The 17,500-nt window shown below is 46.6% G+C and overlaps 1 protein-coding gene across 1 annotated transcript in view; it reads right to left on the reverse strand.

The window, feature by feature from the left end:
- Nucleotides 1–17,500, reverse strand: part of cspg4ba (chondroitin sulfate proteoglycan 4ba) — a 32,176-nt gene that overhangs the window by 13,414 nt on the left and 1,262 nt on the right. Inside the window, exons 2-7 of the mRNA XM_042100991.1 lie at nt 13,049–13,212; nt 7,382–10,951; nt 6,503–6,976; nt 5,941–6,117; nt 2,746–2,944; nt 1,287–1,418 (exon numbers count right to left, since the gene is read on the reverse strand). Coding sequence (XP_041956925.1) covers nt 1,287–1,418; nt 2,746–2,944; nt 5,941–6,117; nt 6,503–6,976; nt 7,382–10,951; nt 13,049–13,212 — 4,716 coding nt within the window. The remainder of the gene's footprint in view (nt 1–1,286; nt 1,419–2,745; nt 2,945–5,940; nt 6,118–6,502; nt 6,977–7,381; nt 10,952–13,048; nt 13,213–17,500) is intronic.

A 17,500-nucleotide genomic window follows, 5' to 3' on the forward strand; every position in this document is an offset into this window, starting at 1 on the left:
GACAGACAGACACACACACACACACACACACACACACACACATCCACAGACACACAAACCCTCAGTCACACAGGAAGGGAGGGGCGTCTGCCATAATGAGGCAATGAGACCGACTGCCAGGGCCTGTGGGAGTTTTCTTGCCTTAAAAGGGCCTTCTTCAAGAGTCAACACATATACTGTGACGCAGTGGACTTTTTTTCTAAAAAGATGCAAGAACAGCCTCAGTTACACATGACCGCTGCCACTCTAGCTAAAGTAAATACCCAAGAGAGACCACTGAAACACACCTTTTTTTCATGCTGCGCTTACTAAAACATTCAGTTTTTCCCATCACTGCAAATACTTCGCCCACTTATTTCCCATGTTAGTAATCCTCTGTGTGAAAGACCACACTCAAGTTACAGATAAGATCGGAATATTATGTATGTGTCGGTAAGAAACCTAATAGTTGCCAAAGCAGAGAGAGAGAGAGAGAGAGAGAGAGAGAGAGAGAGAGAGAGAGAGAGAGAGAGAGAGAGAGAGAGAGAGAGAGAGAGAGAGAGAGAGAGGACTCTTTCCTTTCTTTGGCAGGCCTGCTGAGTAAATGCCCTGTTAACCTCAACGACTGTGTTAACCCTGCATTGAGACAGAAAGACCAAACTGGCATTGGTTGACTTTTGAACAGCTTGCCATAAACTATGTTACAGAGAAGATCAACAACTTCAAATGGAAAACTCTTTAGAACTCAGCAGCGGAATCACACAATGTTGTGCTTCTCAGAACATTCTCAGAATGTCTCAGAACTAGCCTATCTATTCAGTGCATGTGTAGTAGGATTCATCTGACTAGACCCTTGTGTTGTAGATAGAAGGTTGATGGGATCGTGAGGTCAACTTGGAACCTCAAAGCGAATGGAATGGTCACTGGAACCTCAAAGCGAATGGAATGGTCATTGATTCAGATTCTCAGAAGTGGATTTGAAGCCTAGGTCAACTATACTCTGAACAAATTAGGAAATCCGGTCTTGCCACAGCGAAGAATGACTAAGAGACACAAGACTATAGGTTTGATCTCAACTGAAACTAGAACTTCTCTCACGTCAAGTGACATCCTGTTCTTGCAAAGGCAAACTAAGAGAAACAAGACGTAGTAGTGATGTTGTCCCAGTAATGATGTCACAGAGCCCATTTGCTTTTACCACAAGGAGTTCCTTTTTTTATGATGGCGGTGCAGCAGTAGTTCACCACCACAAAAGCCACTTGTGAAAGCTGTGAAAGAAGAGAGGTCAGTACTGCGGCGGGGCTCACCTGGGAACACCTTGAGAGGTCCGTTCTTGACCAGGCTGATGACCAGGGCCCGGGCGGTGATGCTGAAGATCTGCCTGGGGGCGAAGTTCACCCCGTCGTTGACCTGGAAGTTAAACCCTCCGGCCATGGCACCTTGTGACGAGAACATTGACAAACAGAAAGGAACACAAAAACAAGACTGAGAAACAAGAAAGATCTTGTTTCGTTTGTGTGTGTGCTTGTTGGCCTTACATGGCAGAATCCAGTTTAATGTCTTTGTTTTCCAAAGAAGGGGGGCCCCTCTAGAGAACAAATGACCTTTAATTAAAGCCCACACAAGATAGAGTAGATGGGGGAGATGGGGGAGTAGGGAGATAAGCATCGGAACAGTAAGCAGGGGCCTTTATCGGAGCGAACGCGGAGCACATGCTTACATAAGCAGCACCCAGCGGCCCAAGGCATTAGCCACTCAGCACTTCGTCGAGGCAGAGGGAAGGCAACTCCCTACTACGCCTAGTCTCTGACTGCCAATCAAGTGTGGGGCAGGGGAGGAACACTGCTATTCCTTCTCTTGCGCTGTTCCTTTACTTTTGGATGATGAAAAGTCTTATTTGGGCCGTTCACGTACAAGAAATTGTTCTGAATGTGCCATTATAGGATCTTGCAGAGGTGCTTGATGGTGTATCTAATTGGACATTTGTTGTGAGTAAATGGTTGGATAGGGTCTGGTTTTATTCTTATGTTATTATACAAAATAATATTCACTTCCACTGTATTATGCTGTGTATGCATATATGCAAATATATCGCTGCATAAATGCTCTCTACACCCGCCTCATATTCTGCCCCACTCAGAAATCTGAATGAGTAACTCTTAAAATGTACTGAAACAGCCAGGTTTATATATATATAGCAGAAACACCAACTGACCAAGTCAGGCGACAGGCATCAGATGTGTTGCAGTGTGCTGTGTTGCATTATTGTGTGGTGTGGTTGTTTCAGGATATATTGCATGGTGTCATGCTGTGTATGTTGTCAGCATGTGCAAACTGCTGTACGGAGTGTTGTCTTGCGGATTATGGTTGTGGGTGCTGTGCTGTGCGGTGCGGTGCTGTGCGGTGCTGTGCTGTGCTGTGCTGTGCTGTGGGGCGTTAAAGTGCTCCATGTGAAACAGTGAAATATCCAGCTGTTTGTGGAAAGCAGTTTCTGGGGTTTAGTAGCTGTGGAAAGCTCAGAGAGAGATTCCCGGAGGCGGCCACTCTCTTTCTCTTCCGCTTTCTCTCTCTCCCTCTCTCTCTTACACACACACACACACACACACACACACACACACACACACACACACACACACACACACACACTATTATATCTAACTCACAGGGTTTCTAATCATCTATTTACAACTCTCCCTTCCTTCACTCTTTCTGACTCTCTTCCTTCCTCTTTCTCTTCATCTCTCTCCCTCTGTCACGCTCTCTCACCGCTGTGGACGAACAGCAGCTGGCCCTGCTGGATGTGGGCCTGTGTGAAGTTCATCAGCGGCCTGGTGGGGGCGCTCTTGAGGGCCAGGTGCCCGTTGCTGGGCTGCGTGACCATGAAGATGAGGTCCTCCGCGGGAGAGTCCTCGTCCTCTGCGTTCAGGTCACTGGTGGTGATCTCGGTCACGGAACCCACCCACACCTGCCCACAGAACACAGAACACAGAACACAGGTGTGCTGTTAGAATACCATGGATGTACAGGTAGGAGAAAAACTTTTAGTCTGACATTTTGGAATGGCTCGTTCAGCTCGTGATTTCTGGGTCACTGTCAGGACATCGTAAAATATGCTACTTTCTTTTTTTCCCAACAGAACAAGTGGTCAAACAGTGGGGAATTGAGGAATTTGAAATGGAATGAGAGATTAACGCGGCCTACCAAAAATGTAACTCATGACAATCTGGCTGAAAAAAAGCACTGTCCTGCGACACAAGCAGTATCACAGCCTAACAATGACATGGATTATGAGCGACCTTGAGTAATGAGCCATAGTGTTACTATCTTGCTCCTAGTAGCTTTTTCACAACAGAGTGGAAGACCTTTTGACTGACAGTGACAATAGCAGCATTTGCTTAAGAGCGTACGGCAAGGGCAAGGGGTCAAAATACTAACTGCATGACCAAACTTTGGCAGGACTTCTGCATTAGACCAACACCCTTGTGTTTTGTGCAATTTCCCTCTTGGGTGTGTAAACTGTGTGTCTTTTTATACGCATGGACACACACACACACACACACACACACACACACACACGGTGTCCATCTCAGTCTACTGGTCAACTGGTATCTCTGCGAGCACAGAGGTTGCTGTGTCTTAACAGATCATTCATATACACGTGATCGTGTTGTGAACTGTCCATACGTCGTGAGAGTGCTGTGTGGCCCAGGACGATGCTGGGTTTTGATGCAGGGCTAATGTGGGCTCTCCTGTGCTGTCCCAGTGCAGTGAGAGTGCTGTGTGGCCCAGGACGATGCTGGGTTTTGATGCAGGGCTAATGTGGGCTCTCCTGTGCTGTCCCAGTGCAGTGAGAGTGCTGTGTGGCCCAGGACGATGCTGGGTTTTGATGCAGGGCTAATGTGGGCTCTCCGGTGCTGTCCCAGTGCAGTGTGCTCGGAGGACTCTTTTCAATTAGCACCTGATGAGGAGCCGCCGCTGTCACTGCTGCAGCTTATAGAGCAAACTCAGCTGGGAGCAGAGACTGAGAAAGAGCGCTCAGGGGATGCTAGAATTATTGAAAACTCATCAAAGAAGACACACACACACACACACACACACACACACATACGCACACACACACACACACACACACACACACACACACACACACACACACACACACACACACACACACACACACACTCCCCACACCCTACATAAATACATACATGAAACATGAAGACACACAGATGTATACAATGCACACAAACACATGTACACAATATATGCACACATTAGATTACATAAATAAACACACACACACACACACACACACACACAACATGCTCCTGTGAAGGCAATTGATCAACAGCTGAGTAGTCTTGATAAATTGAAAAACATAAATCATTTGTCAGCATGGGAAACTACGGACTGTGCTAATGTGACTGAAACTGTGTGCTTCAGCAGCTGACTAGCTCATTATACTACACAGGGTACCTTATTTCAACTACTGCCACATTGAACTGAGGGTGCACAAACACAAGCTAATCAAGATCCCTAAATTAGGTCCACTGTGACATCAAAATATTACGATTCCAAGACATTTTTAAATCTCTGATGTGACCACAGGGACATGACCTCATGTTCAGAATAAACATTGTCTTACTGAGTTCTGCAGACACTAGGGAGCGTGCTTTTTCTGAGAAAGCCACAGTATCCTGTGTGTCCCCTGACATTTCGCGTCTACGTCTCGAGAGATTCTTGTGGTCATAGTTCATCAGGGGATCAGTCTTCTCCAACACATTATTTATATAAGCAGGTTTCCAAGATAGAAACAGACATTATGTCATTTTGAAAACAACATAAGCTTTTTTAAAACTGAGATCTCATGAGGTGTCTTAATACAAGAGGTCATAAATCATATCATATCATAATTCAAACTTCCTAACACTATATTTCCATTTAAGCCAATAGCATATGCATAACCATTCTTCACATACTAATCTGTTAAAATCAGTAATTAACAATTGCTTCTGTCCCATCATAACAACCTCATCCAGGACCCACAAACGTATTGCCACTAACTGCTATACCAGACCAAGTAGGGTTTGTGAGCCACCTAGTGGAGATATTGAATACTGCAAAAATGTCATAGTTCTTTTGAGTTCAATTCATGTTTCTGTATTCTGGTTTAGAATTTGTATTTGGGTTTAGAATAAAGCTCTTTTACCCTTTTACCATAAAGCTCTTTTACCCTAAAAACAATCCCTATACCACAGCAAAAGCCTATCTACCTGTGATAAAAGATTTATGATAGAAAAGCTGTCATCCTATGAAAACAATTCCCTTGACCTAATTACTAGACCTTACAGTCAGTGATGGACTGAGATTTCCCCACGCTAGCTATAGCGGTCAGGCGTTCTGGAACTCCAGGCATTCAGGAGAGGCCATGGGTGGACGAGCTATTCTGAGCCAAGCCTTCCCTCAGACACACACTCGGCCCGACATCAGCTGACAGGGACTGGCTTTAGGCGCCAGTGCACCTGCCACATGGACACACACGGTGGTGTTACACTGTAGTCTCATCAGCCCCGAAACACACCTTAAACATTGCACATAGGGCCTACATTTTAATGATGATACACACACAAAAAAACACACACACCCTCACACACACACACAAAATCTCCTACACTGTCAAGAAAATGCTTTAAACTCTTTCAACACTGATTAAATATGTGCCAACATGTAATTAGTGATCAGAGAACACTTGTACCACAACCTTACTTGCACTTGTACCACAACCTACAACCTTACAACCTCACACACACACACACACACACACACACACACACACACACACACACACACACACACAGAGAGAGAGAGAGAGAGAGAGAGAGAGAGAGACAGGCTGTGCAAGTGGTGTTTTTATAAGGCTCAGAAAAGATGACACACACTGACATATGCACTCAAACTCACCCTTAAGACCCTATTGGCCGTGACAACCGGGGGCTGGTCATTGACGGGTGTGACCTCAACAAACAGTGTCCGTGGTGTGCTGTGCTTTCGCAGGTCAGTGTCATTAGCGGTGACAGTGAATCGGTCATCCAGGGTCTCGCTGCCATCATGCACGTAGTAGATGAACTCCTGTTCCACCTGCGGCCATGGAGCACATAGAGAGAGAGAGAGAGAGAGAGAGAGAGAGAGATTCACAAGTGACCAGAGATCGCCTCAGACTACAGAAACATCTTCTTTTCTGTACACTACTAACATAAAGATGATCTGACAGGAATAAAAACAAAGGTCCACGTTTTTGCCTATTTGTGACAAATTTCTTTTGAAAGAAATATTGCATGGTTCAAAGGAGACTGAGTGGACCTTCCTTACTTCCTACTTTACACAACTAGACACATCTAGATTCAAAGTTAACATACATATTCAACCTGGAACTCCTCAAGGTAAAAGTTGTTCTGACTCTTCTTTCAGTGAGAGCAGACATAACTTTTCCTTTCTCAGCTTGTGAGCAGTCTTTAAAGCTCACCTCTCTCCTGGTGAACGACGAGAGCTTGGTCCCCGGGAAGCGTGAGTGCTCGATGTGGCCGTGCTGAGGCCCACCGGTCACACTGAACTGGAAGTTGAGGCCCTCGTAGTGCCTGTTGGTGACCTGGAGCACCTGGTCCGTCAGGGCCTTGGAGGCCCCTTCCTTGAGGGTGAAGTTGGAGACGTCCAGCGGTATGAGGCTGGGGATGACGTCGACAGACACAGTGATGTTGTTGACCTCCGTGACCCCATTGCTGGCCTGCAGTGCGAGCGTGTCGTCCAGGTGTCCGTCCCCAAGATGGACGTACTGGAGGTTGCCATCATTGATGTCCTCCTGCGTAAAGCTCTTCACTGGGTTGTCCTCCGTCCCCATGTACCGCTCCTCGTCCTCGACAAAACGCCGCAGGTACCCATGAGACGGGCCAGCTGTGATCATCAGCATGATCTCAGAGGGCAGGTTATCCTCGTGAGAAACCTGAAACATTACAAACAGTGTATTTAAATCAGCGCTATGCTTCATATACACAGAGATATGATTTGAATTTTAAAGCATGTGAGGGTATTTGAACTTTGCGCTGCATGCTCTCCACACCTAATTGCTGTGTCACGCCTGACAATAATGACTGTGTAACTACAAAGCCTGAGATGAGTACAAACCAGATGTGTTCAGTAAATCAAGAGCAGCAAACTATGCTAAAACTGCTCCAGTGTACATGTAAAACATGAAGGACTAGGAATGAAAATAGGATTTCTTCAATTATGTGTTCTTGTTCTTTGTTAGATTTAATGGCACCCCTATTTACATTATATTTATTTTGGCTATGAATCCTCTTCAAATCTATTTTCTGCAGTGTTTAAAGATAGTCCATTGACTACTCACCTCAAATGTGCTTCTCTCAATCTTAACAGGCTTTCCCTCCTCCACCAGTAATGGTTTGTTCTTCAGGATCACAGGTGGCCTTTGGTGGCTTTCCAAGTAGACTTTAACTTTCACGTTGGCATCCACAACCATGTCCTTTGCTTTCACCTTGATGGCAAAGGAGTCCACCATGTTTTTGCTGTCGTCATGGCGATAGGCCACAAGCCCCTGCTTCAGCTCAGCCTGTGTGAAGACCGTAACCCGGGTCCCGTTCCAGAACAGTCCACCATGTTTTGGTGCCTCTGTAACGATGAACGTGACCTCGTCGTCGCCCCGGATGTCGAGGTTGGTGAGGACGCTGAGAGCTGTGGTGTTAAGGGCCCTCTCGCGTCCCTTCTGCACCAGCAGGCCTGTGTTATTGCCCACTCTGAGGTAGGGATCGTGAGCGCTGATGTCCAGCAGTGTGGACACGTAGTGCTTCCCGTCAGACACGAAGAGCACGAAGCGGCCCGAGCTGACGCCGCGGTGCGTGAACAGCACGCGCTTCTGCTCCAGGTCCTCCTGATGGAACTGGTGTAGCCGGCGGGACGTGTCGTTGGCCATCACCAACTCCCCCATGGGGATGCCCCGCCGCGTGTACACTAGCTGCCCGTCGCTGAAGTCCGAGTCCGCATCGTGGAAGCAGAGGTCGTCCAGCGTCAGGAGCCTCTGGCCGTCGCGCACCACGTGGAAAACTTTGTCGACAATGCGCACAGGCTTTTCATCGTTCACCAGCTGAATGGAGATGTTAAACGATCCTTCCTTAGGGGTGACATAGTCATCCTCCTCAGACGATGAAGGATCTGGAGTTAGGCTGGTAGAGGCCACAAAGGTGAAGTAGTCGTCTGTCGTCTCGCTGTCGTCGTGGATGTAGATGAGACGTTCTCCAAGGATGTCCTCGTTGCTGAAGGTGGCCATGTTGCTGTTGTCTGAGGTAGAGTTGGATGTGTTAATGCGAGTCAGTCTTCCATGTTTTGGACCTTTCTTGATGGTATAATACATGTCTTTGGTGCTCAAAGTCTCTGCAAAAAGCTCCTCTTTTGTAATGAGTTTGCTCTCCCCTTCAAGAAGTGACAGCCCTTCATTCTTCAGGAAAATACTGTTAACATCTGCCATAATACCAAGAGTAAAATTGTGACTGGCCGAGTAAGAGTGTTTGGTGAAAACGTGAAAAGTAAATGTATCATTTGTGTCTTCGTATGGCCTATCCACCAACTGATATTCGACTTTTCCATCTGTCACATTTGTTTGACTAAATGTAGAGTTTTCCCCCAGGACCACGTTGTTCAATAAAAGCTTTCCTTTATTTGGAGGAGATAACACCCTAAAAGAGAGCTCGTCCTCGGGGATTTTAAGTCCTTGACTCTCAACATAAAGATACTCAGAATCAATCACAACCCTTCTAATTTTGTCCATCTCCAACCTGTCGTTTCTGACTATGTCATACCTGATCCATTTCACTTTGATCGGAAACACAAGCTCCTCTGTGGCTCTCGTTGCCACGGTGACTGTACACTTAAACAGATCTGACACATCCTCCGCCTGGATCTCCTGAAAAGTGCTGACATATCTGAGGCGTTCCTTATCTAGAAGCCTCTGTGAGAAGGAGCTGGTGTGCTTCCATTCTCCACTGGAGTGGAGCCTCTGAAGTTCCCCAAACCGGGTTGGCTCGGTGATGTCATAACGGATATCCACCATCTGCTTCACGGCATTCGTCTGGACGGCCAGCTGCCTTGTGCCAATCATGACCGTCTCGCCCTGTGTGACTTTCACCCCCGTGTTGTTGGTGATTTTATACTCCAGGGGCACGGCCAAAACCCTGAGGACCACAGTGTTGCTGACCTTCTCTCCGTCGCTGACCCTCAGAACGATCCTTGAGTTCTTAACTCCGGTGTGCACGTAATTGATCTTCCCTTCCTCCAGGGCGGTGTGAGGGAACGACGTCACCACCTGGCCTGGGTTGTCTTCATCCTCCAGAAACCCTGCGTCGGCGTTGAGTTTCCCCAGCACCGAGTAGACGAGGTCTGCGCGGTCGCTGTCGATGTCCGTGGCTCTCAGCACCTCGGTGGTCAGAGGCTTCCTGGAGTCCTCCAGCAGCGAGAAGAGGTTGCCCTCGGGCAGGCTCAGCTCTGGCGCATCGTTGGTGGGCGTCACGGTGATGTTGAAGCGATGCATCTTCTTGCCCTTCAGGTAGGAGGGCACCTCCTTCCGGCTGCTGGAGAAGACGGAGAACATGAAGAAGTCCTGCGGGTCCTCGGCGCCGCCATGGATGTACATGACGCGGCCGTGCCACAGGTCCAGCATGCCGAAGGTGTTCTCCTCCTGCTCCTCGTCTACGTCCAGCCGCAGCTGACCGTGCACCGGCTGCTCCTCGATGCGGAACATGATCTGCGACTGGCGGACGCCCAGTTTCTTGAAGTCCAGGTTCACCTTGATGTGCTTGGACTCCAGCGAGCCACGCCCGCCCTCGGGCACCACCAGGTCCCGGAGCACCAGGAAGTTGTGGCCGTACTTCTTCACCAGGCCTTTGGCGAGCGTCGACATGTGCACCGGGGGGGTCTGGGTCACAGAGGCCAGGAGAGTTGTGGGGCTTGTTGCTGTTGTGGTCATCTCTGGCTCCCTCTCTGGCTCGCATCCCACTGAGATGTCTTTTGTGACGAGTGCCTGAGGCAGACCGACGCTGGTCTGATTCACTTTGATGTCCCTCAGACAGCCTTTGAAAGAGCCGCCTCGGACGCGCTTGCCCGACACCGACACCAGCCCGATCTTCCTGAGCTCAGAGCGTGTGCTGTCATCCACTCCGCCCACAAACATGGGCCCCTTCAGCTGAAAGCTTTTGGATCGGGCGGCGATGCTGGTCTTGACCATCTCCTTGTCCACCGTCAGCTGCAGGCTCTTGGCAGTGAAGTACAGTTTCACGTAGTGCCACTTCTTGTCGTTGACAAAAGTGAGAGAGCGCAACTCTGTTTTTGACCCACCCCTGCCCACGATGGCAACTAACAGGCCCTCTTGAATTTCCAAGGCCACAAAGTCCCCCTGTCGCGCCGAGTTGTAGAGGACGATTCCCTCGTTGGCTGAAGTGTGTACCGAACATTCAAACACCCACTCCTGCTGGGCAGTCCAAGACTGAAGGGACACGTATGCCCGGGAGCTGAAGAAGCTGATAGGATCGAACTCAGTGGCCAAAAACTGTGGGCTGCAGCCCAGAGAGACCTCGTGGACGTTTTTCAGCCCAGAGTACGGTCTCAGGGAGGACAGGAGGTTGTGTTCATTGAATATGACTTCGTCCACGCAGCCACGGAAGCCAGTCAGGTCGCCGGGCAGGTAGAGTTTGTCCAGACCCCCGGAGCCTCCGACGAAGAGACCGTCCTGGACGCTGAGCTCCTGCTCTGGCCGGGGCATCTTCACCCTGGTGTGGGCGTGCTTGTCCACGGTCAGGGTGACGTTGTAGCGCTCGTGGAGAAGTTCCAGTGTGTGCCAAGCCAGGTCATTCAGTTGGGAGCCTTTGTCTGATAGCAACACGCGCTCCCCAGCACCTAAGTCCAACTTCACCTACAGTAGAGTGGGGGAAAGCAGAGGCAATCAGATCAACATGAAATTTAAAAAAGCAAATACTATATGTTTCACTTTGACATCCAGAGATTAATTTAGGATAATACATCAGTTGTTTGTAGATTGCATGCTGTCACTTGTATCCTGTCAGACTTCACAGAGGATTAGAACTGAAGCCAGTAGCAAAATAAAAGGACCAGACACAACCATGGTCAACTTCATGGTCACCAGAAGTAGTGGCAGTCATTGTATACATTTGAATACATACATTTCCCCTGATGTCACAGAGCAACACAGCAGAGGACTTTGTGAAGTGCCTGTGGCTGTATGAGGGGACTGTTATAGTCTAGCCTGCAGCCGGTGATGGGGCTGTCACAGCGTCTTGAGTGGAAGGGTGGAAGTTGCACTGGGAGGGAGGACTTGTCAAGGCTTGTTGGGAACTCTCAGGCATTTCAAAGAGAGAGAGAGAGAGAGAGAAAGAGGAAGAGGGAGGGGAATGAAAGAAAAGAAACAGTGGGAAAGAAACAAAGACAGAAAGAGGGCAGAATACAAGGTGGAAAAGATAGCAAAAGAGAGAGAGAGAGAGAGAGAGAGAGAGAGAGAGAGAGAGAGAGAGAGAGAGAGACCATGCTAATCTATGGCTATTATTTACTGAGAGGGTTATCCCATTCCAGCCTGGGGACAGTTGGATGGTAAAAAAGTTTTTGTTTGGTGACCTGGGACATTTATAAAGGATGTGGAACTGAGCATTTTCAGCTCATCGTGCTCAAAGCCCTGTCGCATGCGAGTACTAAGACCTCCCTTAAACAAGCCTAGTTCTGTTGTAGCCTTAGGATAACCTCCAAATCTACAGTTACCCACATCAGTGACACTTAGTGTGAATACAGTTAAAATCCATCTCAAGGGCCTAATGCAATGTTTGCTCTCAACTCTTCTGTGCTAGCACCAGAGTGACAACTGTGGGTCTCTCTCTCTCTCTCACTCACTCCACTCTCTCTCCCTCTCTCCATCTCTCTCACTGTACAAGCTCATTGTGTTGATCTCATCTGACATAGTTGCAGCAGGCAACCTTTATAAGGACCGCGGTCAGAGTCTTCCAGCAGTAAATGTATTTTGTTCCCACACACAATGTCATCATGGCTCCAACTCCCTCAGCTCAGAAACAGAGTGACCACCATGCTTGTAATGTAAACCCCTTTTCTAAATAACACTCTGCCAGGTCTTTGGAGCTGTGCCAAGCAATCCTTCCTGAACTGACTTGTGTGTACTCTATAACCACACAGTAAATAAATACTAAATCTTTAACACAGTATCCTTGGAGTAAGGATCATTCTTCAATCATTGAAGAAAATACCTGACAAGGCCTGACAAGAGTCCAGACTTCAGACTTCATAGTGAGCTTTGAATAAAGAGCTAAAAAGATTAGTGTCCGTATGTATTGTATTTTTTGTTGCCAAATAAATTCAGCTCTATCTTGTGTCTGAAACCAGGACAAAAATTAGGTTGCATGTGCATACCTTCACTAGTTTCTCTAAGCTTTGAGTTAAGTCTACTAGATTAGTGTATCTATGCACAGTGGCTGTTCATAGGGCAAATCCAATGACACCTTTGTCTCTTTCTCTGTGGGGATTTCTGCACGCCAGAGAGGTTGAACTCTCCACCCCATGTTAACCCTTAAAGAACATGTGTTGCTATTTTTATGAGGCAATGGAAGATGTCTAAGACAGGGAAAAGGTGCTTGAGGGTGCAATGTGTGTGTGTGTGTGTGTGTGTGTGTGTGTGTGTGTGTGTGTGTGTGTGTGTACATGTACCCTGGTGAGTGTCTGCACATGTCGGTGAGCCAAAGTCTATGAGGACTCTGTGTTTAAGTGAATGTAAGCGTGACTATCTTCAGTGTATCTGTGTGACTGCATGTTTAGTATGTGTCCTTCTGCATGTCTGTTTCTGTGTGTGTGACTCTGTCTATGTGTGTGTGTGGGTGGGTGTGTGGAGATGTGTATATGTGTGTGTGTGGAGATGTGTATATGTGTGTGTGTGTGTGTGTGTGTGTGTGTGTGTGTGTGTGTGTGTGTGTGTGTGGGTGTGGGTGGTCCTTACCTGCAGGCGTCCGGCGTGCAGCTCCACCGTGAGGTAATCCGCCTGCCCCGCGGCCAGGAAGAGTAGCCCGGAGCTGCTGGAGGTTCGGAAGCGGACGTGCAGAGCGTTCCGGCTGGATGCCTCCACCGCCCTCAGCTGCACAAAGCCATCGCCATAGAAGGAGGCTGTGGAGAAGGGGAGGGACAGCGGGTGTGTGGAAAAAAAGACCCCCCCCCACACACACACTTTAATGAACTGTTTCACTTTCCCTTTTCCATGACACTGGATGCAGTTTGGGTGGCTTGATGTGTGAAATTCAAAATGAAAACATAAAAAGGGCGACGGGCTGAGATGTTTTTGACGTAATATGTCCTACTTCCGATGTCAGGACCGTGCAGAAGGATTTTAGATTTAGTGTTGGGTGAGTGAGCCCCATGGCGAAGATGACAATAAATCTTAACAATTTATGGAAATTGAGATAACCCCTATACACTGGTTAGCAAAACAATCAGACATGAGATAAGGTACGGGGGGGGGGATCTCCATACTTTAGTGGAGGCTTTCCTGAGTGTCTCTCTAAATGATTATTATGATTCAGAGGGAGGTTTGAATCCAGGTGATGTCCCGTAGGCAGGAACAAATTTAACAAAGGCTCATCCTCCCCCACTCCTTGCCTCCTGCTTGTAAAACATCACAGTTGTAGCCGAACAGAAAACTGCCACTTAAAATGAATGATGCAAAGCCAATAATCTACAGAAGGTAATTCCTCTCTGAATCGCACACGTAATCTTTTGGCACCTATCTCCTTCATAGTGGAATCCTTTGAGGAAATGAACACTGAGCAAATTAAGTCTGCCAAAAAGAAAAAAAAAAAGCTGAAGGATCAGCTAGTTTTCTGGAGGGAGTCTACTATTCACCTCACAGTGTGTGCACTGGATTCCCTGTGCCTGGCACAACTCTTCCCTAACTACCTCCCTGCTTAGCCTCTCCCGTTCTATCTCACACAGCCTAAAGAGTGGCATCACTTCCCACACCATTCATTTTAAATCATGCAGCGTATTTTTTTGTATGTCTGAACGTGTATGGTCTGTGGCTAACAACATACACACACACACACACACACACACACACACACACACACACACACACACACACACACATACACACTTAGAGAAAGGGCTGTAAGTATGCTGTGATGTTAATCTGACGCTGATTGCACCAAGCACTTTACTGGACATAGCACTTTATGGGGTTTTCTAGGGGTACTTATGGGGAGGTAAATTAGGTACAAAGTAATGGGGGATTCATGGGGATGTAAATTGGTAAATTGATATAAGGCAAATGGGTGAACAACTTAAAACTATATGCCTGTCTGTTTTTGCTCTAACAACATTTTGTTGTTATCCTATAACAATGACAAATAAAAACTGAACTGAAGCGATGCTGTTGTATGGTTTTCAAGACCAGCTAAGAGGTCTGGTTTCAGGCCTGACCTCTTGGGATTTAAGTGCTTGACAAGTGCCCCCTCAGTCTCCTCATCCCACATTCTCCTTTAATAACAACTTCTCTCTCTCTCTCTCTCTCTCTCTGTCCCCAGTTCTCCCTCAATAATGGTCCCTCCCTCTCTTATAATACCATCTCTCTCCCTCTCTTTACATATGTTGCATTTCTTCCATTCTCTCTCTCTCTCTCTTCCTCTAGCAGAGGCGCCCCAGTGGCTGTAGTGTTCTGCCTTGTGTGTGTGTGTGTGTGTGTGTGTGTGTTGTGTGGGTGCTAGGGGTGCATGTGCTGGCATGCCTTGCCCTGACAGCACCTCACCAGCAACATTACAGGCTCTGACAACGGCACATTGTCTGGCCTCGGCCGTCCACTGTGAGAACCTGGACGCAGCTGTTTCCATCTCTCTCTCTCTTTCATTCTCTGCCGCCCTGCATTGCCCTGTAATTTACACTAATGTGCCCTGCTTTCTCATCTGACGACAGAGTGTCCCTTACTGTCCCGCGTAAATGGGGTTCAAATCCACCAGATTAGCAGGTAACCCCTAATGACTACTTTCTAATCTACTGGACAAATTACAAACTGTCACACAAAGCATGTTCTAGAACGTTGTGCTGGTCCAGTTGACACCTACACAACCCTGAGTCTGATATACTATTTTCCCTCTCGGTGACTACATGTACAGTTACACTTGTGCTGAGTGCTGGCTACATTGCTGAGGTTGGTGTAGTAGCCTACAGATTAACACTAATGATGCAATAAGTAATGACAATAAATAACAAAACATTGATCCTTTGCACTCATCTCTGTGAGACACCTACAGAGTCATAGCAGCATTATAACACTATGATTATCATTTTACAGCTGACGTTACTGTAAGGTTAGGTTTAAGACTAGTGTTATGGTACGTGTTGGGGTATAGAAAATCAGACTGCTCTGACACAAATCAGGAATATACTATCCTTGGTTATACAATTACACTGTAAGATGGATACTGCAGTATACAGCCCTGCCATGTGTCATGAGCAGCCAAATGTATTAATACGACTATTGGAACTGATTGATGAGCAATCGACAAACATCCCCGTCTAGACAACTGTCATCAGTCAAAATGCTGGAGGGTAGTGAGGCACTTATAGACCAATATAGTGATTAGATTAGATTAGATTCAACTTTATTGTCAAAATGCTGGAGGACAGTGAGGCACTTAGAGACCAATATAGTGAACAATATAGTGAGATAATCAGACTATGTTGTATGTGGTATGTTGCTGTACATGATAAACAAAGAGGCAAGACCATGGTTTGAGGGTGATCTAAAAACACTAAGCTTATTTGCTGGTGAGCTTTCCACACAAACACATTTTGTATATTTGGAGAGATTAACATCTCAGATTTTAAAAGTAAAAATAATTTATCATCTAAAATGCTGAAAGAGGCTGAAACATTTAAATATGTATGATGTAATATGTATGATATTACATTTCCACTGAGATGATAAAAGGTGGCAGATTATCCATTTATTCCCATGAAGAATATCCGATCATGTTTTTACATTAGATTCACATTCCCTTTGCAGTTGGTTTCCTTCTTTCCTTTGCAGTGTGTGCTCTGATTTGCTATTATGCAATGAATTAAGGCAATGGAATCACCAACCATGGGTAAATATCAGGATTTACACTTACATGCCCTGGAGACAAAGCTGACCTCTTCTATTTACATATGGATACACAGCTCCGTATTTTCACAACTTTTTAGACATTCTAGCCTTCGCCTTGGATGACAAATTGGATACGGCCCCTGATAAGCATTTTTCACGTGTTATTGGATGCGGTCTTGACACGAGAGCTGGTTGTCACAAAGGTGCGTGCACACGTCCGTCGAGAGAGCAAAAGAGAGAGAAAGCCTTAGAGGCATTGCATAGAGATGCTTCCGAGGAGCTGGCGCTGTATCTGCATGCCTCTGTCTAACAGCCACAGAGTCAAAGCAGCATTAGACACTATAATGTAATTACCAATTACATAGTTTTTAATATAAATATATATGCTTCTATGAAGATGTTATGGAAAATTGGAAGTCTTCGGACCGATGGACTTGCTCACAATCAATCAATATCAATCTGCAGCTTTGTGGAATGACCTACTAATTATTAATAAAAATATTACCAGTTATATGTAATTATCAATTACATGCAGTTTTTATACATGTTTTTATGAAGATTTTTCTGTCAGCATCAAGTCTGACATATCATGTCTTGGCCATCTTCAACCTTGCCTGGAATGCAAGTGGCCGTTAGTAATCTGTCACCATTAGAGACAGGGGGAGGCCTCTCCTCTATCTCTCTCTGTACTTGAACCTGACTTTGAACTGTACTCTGAAAGATGGTGGGCCAGCAGCATGCGTTCAGCTGCAGATGAAGCATGAGAAAAATGCACTTCAAAGACCGGGGGGTTCAATGGGCCGGGGTTGAGACAATTTACTGACACGGTATACACACCTTTTTAATTGAGATGGTGGAAAGAGGAGACAAACAACATGGGCTCTTGAGGATCCTTGCTAAAGAACTGCCAATACAAAAGCAATTGAGCACACCCAGAAAAAAAAGCGATGCTCTACAGACCATGTTCAGCTTATGATCAAATGAAAAATGCCTGTGTATCTCCTCGACCTCTTATACTTTTGTGATAAACATAGCCGATCCTCCTCAGTTGTACATTGGGCATTATTCAATGTGACAAGTCTGGCAGTCAATACACCCTTGAGCATGCTGCTTTCAAAGTGAAGTCTCTTCTGAATGCGATGATTTTTAAAGGACAGTCAGACACCCTGTTCCTGTCTCCAATTGGCACCAGGCAGATAGAAGTCGGAACATGCGAAACAGAAACTACCTTTCTAATGGTAATCATGACAGACATGCCAGAGTTTTAGTAATTAGTAGGTCATTCCACATACAAGCTGCAGGTTGATATGACAATGC

The sequence above is a fragment of the Alosa sapidissima genome, chromosome 8, assembly GCF_018492685.1.
Source record: "Alosa sapidissima isolate fAloSap1 chromosome 8, fAloSap1.pri, whole genome shotgun sequence".
NCBI classification, from domain to species: domain Eukaryota; kingdom Metazoa; phylum Chordata; class Actinopteri; order Clupeiformes; family Clupeidae; genus Alosa; species Alosa sapidissima.